The sequence below is a fragment of the Numida meleagris genome, chromosome 4 (assembly GCF_002078875.1).
Source record: "Numida meleagris isolate 19003 breed g44 Domestic line chromosome 4, NumMel1.0, whole genome shotgun sequence".
NCBI classification, from domain to species: Eukaryota; Metazoa; Chordata; class Aves; order Galliformes; family Numididae; genus Numida; species Numida meleagris.
Window position 1 is genome coordinate 38026039 of NC_034412.1, and position 14426 is coordinate 38040464.

General features: G+C 35.4%; 1 protein-coding gene across 4 annotated transcripts in view; it reads right to left on the reverse strand.

Annotated features, from left to right (window-relative positions):
• The window catches only part of LRBA (LPS responsive beige-like anchor protein), a 377228-nt gene that overhangs the window by 321974 nt on the left and 40828 nt on the right, over nt 1-14426 (reverse strand). For all 4 annotated transcript variants that reach the window (XM_021393535.1, XM_021393537.1, XM_021393538.1 and 1 more), the window contains 12 exons: nt 14024-14145; nt 13795-13921; nt 12403-12522; nt 11940-12086; nt 10895-11092; nt 9811-9944; nt 8253-8361; nt 7959-8111; nt 5714-5882; nt 4481-4560; nt 2759-2821; nt 903-1000 (listed from right to left, as the gene is read on the reverse strand). In XM_021393535.1, the coding sequence (XP_021249210.1) occupies nt 903-1000; nt 2759-2821; nt 4481-4560; nt 5714-5882; nt 7959-8111; nt 8253-8361; nt 9811-9944; nt 10895-11092; nt 11940-12086; nt 12403-12522; nt 13795-13921; nt 14024-14145 (1520 nt within the window). The remainder of the gene's footprint in view (nt 1-902; nt 1001-2758; nt 2822-4480; nt 4561-5713; nt 5883-7958; nt 8112-8252; nt 8362-9810; nt 9945-10894; nt 11093-11939; nt 12087-12402; nt 12523-13794; nt 13922-14023; nt 14146-14426) is intronic.

Genomic DNA, 14426 nt, shown 5'->3' on the forward strand with positions numbered 1-14426 from the left:
AAAAGACACAGCCTAGCACTAAGATTGGAGGAAACAATTATGAACGTGCCTGAATGTTGTCTCTTGAGAAAGGGCAACTGAAAGAATGTATGTATAAATGCGGGTTAACCAATAGGTGCAACAAAATGTATGAAATGAGACTTTGCCTTTACATAGCAAGAGAATTACTATTCCTCACACTCTTCTAGGAATAGCTCTTATATTTGTTTGCCTGTACCAATTCTTCCCCTGCCATGTCCAGGCAGATTTACTTTAAAATAGGAAAGTTCAGTAATGACGTTCCTCTAAGAACCACAGCACAAAATCAGAGTTACAGTCTTATTCTAGCAGATTTTTACCTGTGTTTTTACTGTTAGAATTTGCTATTTTCCCTACTTTTCTCTCACAGTAGTGTTAAAAAATACTTTTCTTTTTGTTGAGAAAGAGATTGTGAATATAGCACAATGACAAACAAAGGGCTTATCCTGCATAAGTCTGATAACACACATTAAAAAAAAAAAACAAGGCACGAAAGCTAATAAAGATCAGAAGAAATCTGAACCAACTTTTGTCAGCCCTTTCAGTTCCAAAACACATGCAATAAAGGGAGGTAAAAGATTAAATGCTAGTAGATTAAGACTTAACTTCAGTGTACAGACTAACTCAAATTGATCACTACCTGTTTAAGCACAACCAGCACCTTGGAAACATTTGAAAAAAAAAAAAAAAGACCTCATTGAAGATAAATCCAACATCACCCCTTGTCAAAAGAACACCTGGACACAAAAATCTCTCCAGAGAAAGAGTGTGAGATCACAACACATACACTGATGAGGATCTTTCAGATTTCACGGTAATTCTAGCAAGTAACAGTATGGTCAAAAATATTGTTTCCTTTTGCCCACCTACAAAACTTAACTTACTGTAATCCATTCCTCTGATCAAAAGCAGGGATCATAGAACTTGGGTGCTCTGACATGAGAGCAACAAGCAACTGCAGGACATCCATCAGATTGTCATCCTGTTGAATAAAAGTTATAAGTTTGAATTAAAATACATCTATGCTAGGGCATTATTTTGGTTAAAAGAATCACTATAAAATACTTCAAAATTATCTGGGGAGTAACAGTAGCAACTAGGACAAGATTAAAAGAGCTACTGACCTGGAAGGCAAGAGCATGTAACCAGAAGAAAATAGTAGGAAGAAAATACTTTCTTTTGTAGAGTAAAAAGTGTCATCAATGACTGAGAAGCAAGTCTTGGGCAGAAAATGGACTATTAGACTACATTATTTCCTTCCATGCATGTACTTGTCTGTGCATATGAACATTTCCCACTTTACGGCACAAGAGCTAGAAATTAACTGCTGCACATTTTCTGTACTAACAAATGTCCACCCAAGGAAAAAAAAAAATACAACAGCTTGCCACAGGCAATCTTTAAAATGAGAAATTCAAGATGTTCAATAGCGTTTTTCTTCCCCACCAATAGTCTCAAGCACTCTAACATATAGCTTACGAATTTGTTCCACGTTAGTTACAACTAAAAATAACCAATTAATTACTGAAATGCAATTGTTTCTCCTTTTCTCATTCATTGTGGTAATGAAATGAAAATTTTATTTTAGAAGTTGTCATGGTTTTATGCATAAACCGCTGACAGAAGTGCTTTCCAAATTTTTCACTTTTAAACAAATATTGTGGTTCTTTCCCCATTAGAAAACCAATTTTACATCCCTCTGAACAACTGTGCTCACCTGAAGATATTACTAGTTTATATCACAGACACTGTCGCTGACGTATAAGCCCAACGATGAGCCCAAATTCTGTTTTTTTAATGTTTTTCTGAACATACATCAAGATACCTTATTCTGTGGTATCCTGCTTTTTATATTTGACTCTACAAATGGCTTAAATAGTTAAAAATACCACCTTCTCATCTGAAGACCACAAAGTTTCTGCTCTTATCATACTCCTATATGTTACCATGACACTTTTTTTTTTTAATATTTGTACTATAAAGTTGAACGACTTTAGTTATTTGACCATGTTACTGCCAAGTTACATGGACCAGTAATCAGCACAAAGAATAAAAGGAAAATATAGGTGTAAACAGAAAAGAAAAAAAAGATCTGTACTGCTTGAAGTTCAATTAATTCCTTATTTTTCCCATTTCAAGCACCCTTACAGAGATGAGATCAGTTAGATTTATGTTCCCATTTCCCTTGTCTTTGATGTTGCATCTGGCATAAAGTGCCTTTTCCTGGTGCTAAAATATGAAGATGCAGATGTATCAGTGGTAACCAACATTTTCTCCCAATTAAGTTTATATGCTACTCTTAGATGCCATTAACATACATCTTTATTTTTTAATGCATGTTTTCAATTTTATTGCTTTATTTAAGAAGCAAAATAAAAAGGAGTGAGAAACAAAAAATATTACTTAGGCAGCACAAAATAGTATTTTGTCTTTTTTTTTTTTCCGCCTTAAGTCAGTCTCACCATCTGTTTTTCTGCTTGGCAAATCAGTTTGCAGAACAACATAGGAAACCATTTTGACTTACTAGCTTAATGAACTTCAATCTAACATTGAACATAGTACTTAAATCACTGCAAGAATATTGGCAGTTCAGAATGCTACAATGGAGTTGAACAATATTTCCTATTTCCTCTACAAAGTCACCATGTGACATCAAAACAGTAGTACTTGAAAATACAGATATTTCAGTGGTCACAAAGTGCAAAAGCAGTGCTTGGAAAAGCAAGCATTTAAAAATTACCTCATGAATAGTGAGTAGATAATTGAGGATTGCCTGCAATTCTTCTTCTTTTATTCCATAGTCCTTTAAAAAGAATCAAGTTTTAACTATTATCTTTCAAGGACAAAAGAATCATTCTCAAAAGAACATCATTACAAGCCATGAGTACATACAGTTCAAGTCTCACAAGGCAAATTTGCTTTTATTTGATACTATAATAGCTTCATAAATAGAAGATGGCTTTTTCTCTGCCGAAGAAGGACACATCAAAGCTTAAGAAAGTACAAGAAGAATCCAATAGTCATAAAAATAGGCGGATACTAATAAAGTACAATGAAATCAATAGTGTAACATATAACAGTCCATGCTAATTGATATAGAGAGTATGAACATCTCATTAATAACAGAATTAAGGTATCAAAGAGGATTCAAAGTATACCTGGCCCTGTTAGCTATACCTATAGCCAACTTTGCTTCTTACAAGAGCTAATATCGAATTTTATTTTCAGTTACTTTCACTTAAAGTTAAACCATTCATGGCTTCTACATTAGGAATATACCCTTGTGCTAGAACTGTTGAGTCACGGACTGAACCACTGATTGAGCACCTGGGGAAAAGACCCTGTCAGCCCTGGGAGCACAGGTGAAGGCAATTCACCTGTGTGACTGGAAGGGGTGGAGCCTGGCTCCACCTCTCTTAAACCTCATTTAAGGTTTAAGGTTTATAACACCTTTCTATTGCACCAGTCCCTCTGTTGTTACACCTCTTTTTGTAATGCCTTTCCATTATGTTGATCTTTCCAATTGTTACAACGTTGAAGGTTTTTTTTTTTGTGAACATAAAAACAAAAAATCTGTTTCTAAGAATGGGATCACAAAAGGGAAGAGCTGTTCCTTCGTTTCCAGGGCTTACATTATTTTTTTTTTTTTAACTTAGACACTCAATTCCCAAAAAGATCTTGTACCACTGTGTACAAATGAGAAAATCTCCAGAAGAATCAACCTTTAACCGTGGACACCCTTTTTATCATCTTTGTGAAACTGTATCCTAAGCTGTGTAAGTTATAAATCTCACACAGAAGATGGAAGTCTAGCTAAATTTTCTCTGATGCTTTAATTGTAGATCATCTGATTTAAAGAAAAGGGATGAGAACTTTTCTGGTAATGACTCCTCTCAACTGCTGGGGCTCTGGGCAGCAGCAGCACAGGGTCCCTTAGTTATAAAGAGGGAGAAAGGGAGCTAGATTCAAACACAGAAAAGACATAGCCTAGAAAAGGAAGCAAGAAGAGAAAGCAAAGCTTACAATAGGAAAGGCTTAAGAAAAGTCTATAAGCAGTAGAACTGCTGAATTTCAATATTCCTCTAGTGTCTAAAAAAATTATTGTAGAACTTATTGGCAGGATCTTTCTTATCCCCCTCTGTCCCACAGCGTATAATGTCCAATACTGCTCCTTAGTCTTTAAGCACTTCTAACACAGGTGGCACTTATTTTGTTTTTGTGAAAAAAGGAATCAATTGAAACATGGCTGTCCTTATTTCCCAAGCAGTGGGCATTTCCAAGGTAATGATTTAACAGCCCCACTTTTGATAAAAATAGCTTAAATGGGAAAAACACATCTTCAGCACTACTGTCTGTGGCAACAGCCACAGTAAGAAGATGCACCTTAAAATATACAACCTGCTTAGAAGAAAATGCTATGTTAAAATGGATTTCTTTATGAAAAGAAATTTAGATATCCTACCTTCATCACTAGTTGTTTAATGAACATCAACAAAAATGCTCGCAGAGATAAAGTCTCTTTTTGAGTAGGCCGTGGCCCATCTACAAAAGAAAAAAGATAAACAAAGTGCCAATTAATGGTGGTTATTAGAATAGATGTGTTTTCATATACAGAAAAATAAATGGCATTCACTGCGTGAAGAGAGAACAATTCTTAGCACAGCTATTTTTTCTCTAATTCTTACACAAAATAGTGATGCATTCTACTGCAGTTGCAAAAGCCCTGAGGTTCTAGAACTTTGTCAGAATTTCCAGATTTTAGCAGTTTACAATTGTTTTTAAAGTTGTTCTACTGAAGTCCAAAGGAAGGCATTGTACACATTGGCTACAACTACGGTGAGAACTGATCCTAGAGCACTACATATAAAGATTACCTTGACAGTCAAAGACCAAATTTGTTAACTCTAAGTCAAGAGGACTTGTTTCTGCCATATCTGTGTAAAGACAACTTCCACTAAAACATTTCAAATACTCAAACACTAAATCATTCCCAGGAGAGGCTGCAAACAGGTTGCAGCCAAATGTCAAAATCAAGTAAAAGCTTTCATACAGAAAGCAAATTTACAGTTGCAAATACATTTCAAGGAATAGTTTTAAAATTTGCTCATAGGTTCACATTTTATGACCTTATTCCCTGGGGAAAAGGAAATCAAGCAGCAAACCCAAGTGATTATACAAACGTATGTATCCTATACAGGATAAGCCCACGGGCACATTTCGTTCAAGAATAGTTATTTTCAGAATAGACCAGTGAAAAATCAGTCAAAATTAAATAATAAAGATTATCTAACATGTACACTTTCCCAATAGATTAGCTCCGAAATTAAGTAAATTCATGTCTTCCTTGGGAAAAGAGGGAGAAAAAAAAAAAACACTTAACTTTACTCATTACAGAATACAAAATACCACAAAGGGATCTTGGCAACCAAGCACACATCTACCATTCCAAAATCCTGCAGTCAGTTAGCTAGTCAGTTCTATTTAGTATTAATCCACATTAGTCTGGTCACAGAGGATGTTGTTTTCTTCAAAAGGTTCTTAAAAAAGAATTTTCAAGAATATCTTATGGACAAAAGCACACAGTTGGGACTGTTACAGTGAACCAATTCCATTAAAGTACAATTTCCGGAACATACACAGTTCTATTACATTGCGTACAAGACAATCCTTAAAACAAGTAGAATTTAATACATACCTATGCCTTTTGGAGTTATACCACTGCGATCTTGAGGATTCACTACCCAGTAATAATACTTCAGGGTATGCATGACCAAAAGAACTGTCCCAACCCGCCGAATTGCACCATAGATGTTAACAGTGCCAATGAACTCAGTAGATAAGTAAGTGTACAGGATCAGCTGAACCTGCAACACCAAATCGGGAGATTAAAAATCACTGCAGCAAAATTACAGCATATCTGACAACCACATTCTTAAATTTAATCTATTACAATTTCTTAAAGGAATAGATTTTCTGAGTATAAAGTAGTCACAAAACTCCTAAAGGTCTTGCAAACTGACAAAATAAATCAATTTATTTCTAAAAATAAAATAAATTTATAATAAAAATATAATAGGTTGTTGTGGGTTTTTTTTGTCTTTGTTGGGTTTTGTTTTTCTTTTTTTTTAAAGGTCGCTCATGCTTACAGGAGCATGAAAGCATGATAGTCACGCAATCACAGATAGCTGAAGTTGACTGGCACTGCTTGGGTGCATGGTGAGGGGTTGTGCTCAGAATGAGATGAAGTAGCCAGACATGTCTCACTAGTGCAGAGTAAAGGGGCAAGACCGCGTCCCTCAGCCAACTGGCTACACTGCCTAAAGCAGTTCAGGATCCTGCTGGCCACAAAGACGTGGTGCCAGCATGTATATTTAAAGAAAAATAGACATATTTCTATTGTCCTTCACAAAATTCTGGCAGATACACTTGAAAATTATTTCAAATGTCTGTGATTAGAACAGCAATAGTTACATTTACTTGCTGAAAGTTCAACGATACTAACAAATTGTTATATTTTGGAGAGCAAAATGAAAAACAAAAAGAAAAAAGAAATGGCCAGTACAATTATATAATGGGTAGAAATAAAATATACCTTTTGTTAAAATATCTGTAATATTTATACTATTGTTAGCTGTTGACACTAGTTCAGAAAAGAATGACTATTTTGCAAAACCACGCTTAATGTATTTTGAAGACTGATGAACAGTTAATGTATTACTTTCAAATGATCTGCTTAAAAAGCAAAATAAAATTTCTCTGCAAAAATGCAGAGGGCACTAGGCCCTACCTAAACTCATGACTGCAAATGTTGTGCTACATCAAAATACACTCTTTAAAGACGTTGACTAAAAACAAGATAAAAACACTAAATACAGTAATAAACTGCAAGACGTAAGTGCTCCGACAATTTCCTCCTGGAGAAGCAGCAACCTCCATAAGCTTCTTAGTTAATTATTCTCACGTCCACTCTATCCAGAATGCATTGAAAGAACCACAAGCATTCTAAAACATGATCAGAAATCAAAAAGCAGAGGGTTCAGTGGGTGCTTAACATGCAGCAAGACTGCCATCCTGTGAAGAAGCATTCTCTCCTTACCTGATGTTACATGGAAAACTGTTACACAAGATAAATGTTGAGAATAACAAAACTTCACTGATCAGACAAATCAAGTTAAACAAAACAAGTCAAAGATTTTTCTTTCCTTCAGTCAGTGCTACTTACAACTAGAACGAAACCTGCATTTGACAGAAGAATTTCACACAAAGTATTCTTTTATTATGGGAAGTGCATATATAGGAATTTAACCCTATAATAAATTTATTTCTCTTTCTCTGCTGAGGAATAATGACTGAAATAATTCTCTAAAAATTTCATTTAGCTGTAGCAAACAGATGCTTTGCCATGAGTTCTACAGTAACACTATTTGTGTTGGCTCAGGTTTTTTTAAGGAGTAACAAATCTTCACGGAAGGGACAAAAAAATCGGGTAAGATGTTAAGTAGAACCAACTGGAAAGTTTCTGTTCATGTGGATCACACTCAGCAAACAGATTCAAAAAAGCAGAAGTACTCTGCACAGAGTATATGAGCTTAAATACTTCAAACTGGACAACTCAGGATGATTTCTAATAAAAATTACTTTTTTTTTTTGCCAACTAATCCATCCAAACTTCTCTGTCAGTCTAAAACACTGACTAGCTCAGGGACTCCATAAGCCAACATACTTCATACTGCTAAATACTGCAGCTTCCCAATTCTCTGATTACTTTGGAAGTCTGCAACACTTGACTGCCATATGCAGAAAAACAAAGTCTGGAAGCAGTTGCTATATGATTTCTGTTGGAAGCCAGGACCTTTAATTGTGGCAGGCCAGTCTTCATCTCAACACTCCCAAAAAGATAAATCATAAGGAACTATATTCATAAGAATAAACAGTTTTACCTGTGCTGGGATATGAATCCATATTGCAGGATTAAGGAGAATATGATCGCATAGCTGTTTCAGCAAGGGCACCCCATTGTGTAAGTTGCTCAGGTACTTAGAAAAAGCAAGGCATAGCTCTAGTACAGCTCGGGTAACATGAGCTTTGGAAGACTGTAAAAGAAAAGTTGCTTAAACAAGAACCCTTAAGATTGTCATGTCCAATGAGTTTCCTCCGCTCCCTCCCTTCCCCCCGCATTTCCCCCCCCAAAAAAAATTAAACACTAATATGAGATCAAAAAAGTTTTCTTTTACCTTTTCCAAGCTATATCCTATCACAAGGAAGCCCTTACAAGAAAGCATTTGTTCTTGCATAGCAATCGAGTTCTTCAACAACTCCATAATAAAAGCCAACAAGGTAGAACTGAAAAATGTAATATTTTAGAAACGCATTTTAAAGTGTGACCAGAACAAGATAGAAGGTATTTTCAAATTAACACTTCTATCACACAGCCCATAAATGCAATTAATGCATCAAATAAACGCTTAGATCAGAATTTTAAGGACAAAAAAAAAATCAAAGACTAAATTTAAAATCCTCTAATTTCTTTCTTTAAATTAATGCATGTCTAACTCAAAACTTTGTACTCCAAGATATGCATGCAATAACAAAATTCTAAAAATACAGTCTTGCAGAAAGGCAACAACTAAGTGTGCGGTTCTCTCTGCTTCTTGTTTCACTAAAACTTCTGCAAGATCAGGGACCAGTGTCATCCCACTTACCAATGCTTTGCTTTCAGATGAGCAGACAAATATATTTCTCTAGACAGAGCTTTACTACTGGTTTCAGTTAATTCAAATCCATGCTGCCGCTAGAAGGAACATTCATGCCTTCGCCCTTGTGTCACAACACTAGCACCTATCTGCGAATCAAGACTAGCCAGCTGAAAAACCCTCTGTAGTGAGTTACTTTGCAACTGAATCAAATCCTTGAGTCATCATGTAGATGCATAAGACTAAGTCATCTCAGCAGAGGTCCAGGAATGCATAAATGGGCTGAAGGAACTTTGTAAGCACCCCCCCTTCACAGTGGTATGGATGTACATAATCTCTCAACAGTCATGAAACCACAACTGCAAGGAAACAGAGCAAATAGACCAATTCTAAAAAACAATACCTTTGCTGCTATTGTATTTGTATTCGTTTGTATTGTAACTGAGGAGCTACAACAGCTTCTTTATCTGTTCAGAAGTTGGACTGAGGGGAAACAAAGTTGAATCCAGGGAAAAAGCCAAAAAAAAAAATCATACATTCTTAAAGCTTGGCAGTAACAATGTATAGCAGAGTAAAAAAGAAAATAGCTTTAGACTGTTTTTGGTATTACCTTAAATGTCAAAAAACTAATATATTTTAAGAATACTAACAAGTGAGCTGAAAAAGGATTGCATTTTCATTCTTCTGTTCTATTTTCAAGCTCTATGCTACAAAATGCCTGAAAACAAACACAAAGGAATGTTTTCATATAACTGAGAAAAGCATCTTTCCTGGACTTTGTTTAGACATCTTGCACAATAGATTTCTTTCTGTGACAGGAATAAACTCAAAAAGAATTGTCCATGATTGTGTTACAAAAAAGAGAAAATTGTCACATAGCAATAAGCGTCCCTTCTGATTCTGTACGAACTTTCATGGAAAGTATGGTACAAAATAAACACACTTCACACTATGCTAATACTGCAGCAATGCTATCTTTCTGTAGTTAGACCTAACTCATTGTTCCACAAGTGAACAATACAATGCCAATTAATAAAGGAAGATTTAATTTCCTTCACACAAATACGAAACGAAGAACACAGTAACTACATTCACTCACCAAACAGTTGTGTCAACGTGGTCCGATGAATATTGCCTATAGTCTAGCTGTGCAAAGAGAGGGAAAAGTACCTGCACTCCTCCAATGGAGTGCAAGGCACTTTGGACAGAATGTGTCAAGACTGCTTTCACATCCTGACAAAAAAAGAAATAAAAAAGAATTGAGAACTCTTTGAGAAACTGTTTAAAAAGTTTGCTAGAAATAATTTGAAATTTCATCAACGTAAAAATTGTAATATTACCGAATAAAAAGAGAACAGCAAGAAGTATAAACTGACTGCTATAGCCACTTTGAATGTTCAAGCTGTCTGATTTACTGCTTTAGAGAAAACCTGCAGTGTACATTCTCAGAAGAATACACAGGAGGTGGCTTGCAAACTCTAAAACAAGTCTTGATTACCGAAACTCTAGAAAAAAGCTTCAAGCAAATTAAAAGACGTAGGTACTCAAAGCCCAGGAGAGAAAAGAGTATAATGTCAACAGAGTGAAGAACTGGAGATAGGTAATGTCTGTAGGGAATGAAAACATGTCAGAAATGAGGAAGAAGAATGTTTCTGAAATGTTAACACGATTTCTTAGTAATGTGGACATTTTTTAGATTTTAACTTTGATGAAAGAAACCTTTTCATAGGCCTTACATGCACCCACATTCATTCAAGAAGATAGTTAGTATGCCCACACACCAATGAGGCAAGGGTTCCTCGGACTCTAATACACATTGCATTACAAACAGAAGTAGAATTATGTTCTTCTCTCTTGCTGTTTCAGAGAAGCTGCCCACCCTTATTTTCTGGACTGAAGCTAAGAGGAACGACCAGTCCAGTTCAGATAGCGGTCACAGGAAATAGTCAGGTAGTTTGCTAACTTCAGGAACTGACTTCTAACCATCTGCATCAGCTTTGGAGGTTAAAGCAGTAAAGTGCTTAGCTGTATTGAGAAATGCCAGGGGAAAGCAGCAGACACAATTCGGGGGGGGAACCACCATCGGCAACTTCCTATCTTATTCCAATCCCAGTAAAGTTTGATTTTCAGATTTAAAAACAGTAATCGTTTATATTCTAAATCTATGAAAAATGTTGCCATACCTGCAGCATGAGGGCATGTGGTGAATGAACAAAAATAGAAGGGTTATCTTTAGGGGATGACTCTAGACAGAGTTGTGCATCTGTAGCCCTTGGATTGTACATAAAAGCAATAGCACTGGATAGCTTGCCATCATACAGCAACAATTTGTGGTGTTCATCAAGGAAGAGATCGCTTTCTGCCTTGAATTTGAATGTTCCCTGGATTGGGGAGCAGTGTTGAGGAAGGAAAAATAGAAAAAACCATTATATACATTGCAAATATAGTTCAGAACACAACTACTAACAAAAAATGACATTGTTTCTTAAATCCAACAGTATTTCAGAAAGGAGTCTCATAACAATATTGACACAAACAACTTTACGGAATTACAACTGTTTTCAGACGCCTGAAGAACAACTCTGTCAAAATGGCGGGTAATGCAAAAGAAAGACATTAACTAGGAAGCAGACTGGCAGTCAACAATGTTCACTCAGAGGGAACTAATAATTGAGGAGCAGAGAGAATAGGATCCATATTTTTAGCGTATGTTTATACAGCTGCTAGGGAATAGCAGCCTTCAATTAGTGCCCCTCAAGCTAAGACAAAACAAATAATAAATCACTGCAATAGAACTCATCTTCAGCACTAACTTCACACATTAAGCAAAACTGACTAGCAAAAGCAACTACAAAGCTACTCTCCTAAAACAAATACATAATACCTGATCCAAAGTTTTCAGCTTCAATGGAAAAAATGAACCTACTCAAAGAAGAAAGTGTAGTTCTCACTCTTCCAATCACCAGAAATTTTGAGAACAAGAACTCAAACTTGTTTCTGTGTTGTTGCTGCTTCTTTTTTATAAGAAATTAAAAATTTGAACTAATGTTTACTTGGAGTAAGATGATGCACAGGCTTATATTAATATATGCAACAGGTTAATAAAAATATTAAATGGTAAGAATATGTTCAGAAGAACAGAGGCATGTCACAACAGTCTTAAAATCCACCACAGAATACATTATCTGAATAAAAGCTTTGGAAGCTTTACAGTTAATTCCATGCTACCTTATATCCCAGACCAAGCTGATAAATGGCAAAGATCTGAGCAGCATTGAGAGCCTCACTGAAAAGGTAAACAGATGTCATTTGCCCACAAAACACTCGATTGGCATCTGCTGTTTCTGAGGAACCCAGGAAACATTTGTCAAATGTCTGAAAAGGAAGGAGTTTAAATTGAGCTACACAGGCAAATAATACCAGAAATATATATATTATCAAAGAATAATATTATTTTTACAAGTAAAAGTTTTCTTAAGGCCTTAGCAGAAACAAATTTTAAGTTTTGACAGGTGTAAGCAGAAGGTACTCCCCCCTACCAAAGAGTTATTACTTTTTTTTTTTTAAATTTGAAAAAATGCATGAAATGGGAGAGGTTTACTTTTAAGAAAAAGCAGTGAAACAGCAAGGGACATCTACAGTTGATCATCATCAGGAATTCAACAGATATTAGTACACAGAGTTTACTTACATCATTGGTGTTGACAAACCATGTTATTTCTCCATAAGATGCCAGTTCCCCATTCACATAACATCGAAGTTCACTATTCTTCCAGCGGTTATAGATGTGCACAATAGTAACCATATACCACTAAACAATAAGAAAACAATTGATACCATTCTGTAGACACTTAATGTAGCTTACGCAGTCATTGAAGAGGAAGTACACAACAGTCAATTCAACTGTGTCTGTAAATTACGTTAACACTGAAAGTTTTAAGTAGAAAAGATGACATCATTGGTGAGTTTTCCCGTATAGCCATGTCAAAGTACAATCTCCTATTCTAACTCAAAATGGAAGCCTTGAAGATATTTACAACATAAAACTCAAACCAAACAAAAAAATCATGACAGCGTTGAATATTTATATTGAAATCATCATGTAAATATGTTGGAAGCTGGATCACGCTTAGAATGATGAGCAACTGCAAATGTTGTCATTCCCAAGAGCGAAGATGGCTCCAGACTTAAGACTTTCAAAAGCTGTACACGTTAAATTGTCACAAACAGAAGCCATATTTACAGCAAGGGATTATTGATAAGAAATCCCAGAGGAGGCCTGGAGGATGTCTGTTTTCCCACAGATCATTTACACAATTGCTCCAATTACTGCTTAACGAGCATGCAGGTCTTGAACATTAAAAATACAACTAACTCATATTTTAATTGTTACACTTAAGGAGATAAAGCATCAAACACAAGGAGAATATTTGGTGGACAACTTCAATGAACATGAATTATAACCCATTTTTAAGAGCCAATCTGCCATTCGCTGACCTGTAAGAGTAAACTCTAGTAATTGCCCCGGATAGATTAAAAAAAATTAAATTTGAGTTTGTAATCACTGCTTCTAAAGTAAGCTGCATTTGTCCACACTGAGTATCAAGTAATAACCTCGAGCTAAACCTTAGCAAAACACTTCAGGGAAAGAAGAGAAAGGCTGAAGTAGAAGGAAACAAAGTATAAGAACAGAAGAAAAAAAGAAACAAACATCGCAAGTCTTGCAACACTCAAGCTACATACAGTTATTAAAAGTTCTTAGAGAAATCATCAGTTTCACAAATTCATAAAATCTCTGGTAAACTGCATTTTCTAGCTTTTTCTTCTACATAAGTTACATTTAAAAGAAATATCAATTCAGAACAGAGATTTGTTTTTGTTCGTTCTAGTGCAAGCGTTCTTCTACAGATGGATGAACCTAATAAATAGCAAGACCAATCCCCCTAGGATACACATTTTTAGAGACATTTTCTGCAAACATATCAGCTAGTTAGGTATACACCATGCTAAATTCTAGTTTCAGACAAATGTGTGAACACACGCACATTTCTAATTCATGGACTATTCTACTGTTCTTACTCACCTTTTGTGGCTTGAAATCAAATTTTACACAATGCTGAAAGCCTTTTCCCTTTGATTTTATGGATGTTACAATCAAGCAGCCGCCAACAAAATGAGCAGAATAGCCAAGTCCTTTGTTCGTTCGAAAACTAACAAAGGAGAACAAAGTCAGCATGTACATAGATGGCAGCGGAAGTCAATGAACAAACAATGACTTAACATCAGAAATACGGTTTTACATTAATACGCACCAATATAAATATGGCTTATCCTTATCCACATTGATATTGTTCACAGGATCCATTCTTAGCCAAGTGTGGAAAGTAAATCCATTCTGATAGGGCCACTTGGCTATAGGAGGTAAGGCAATAGCCTAAAGAAAATAAAGTTACTCATGTAGAAATACCAACATCACAATACTGAAAGTATACAGCTTAAGATACAGACTACAAATGTGTACACTGCCAATGTACAACCAAAAATATCTGGCCTAACTTCTGTGCTTTTTTGTATTCCACTGTTAAAACATTTAGATTAGTTTTTTAAAACTTATCATTATCTCAAATAATATTATCAATTACCCATGCTTCAAAATTCAAATACTTCAAGTATTACAACATAAAAACTCCTCAGCATATAAATTCAGAACATTTG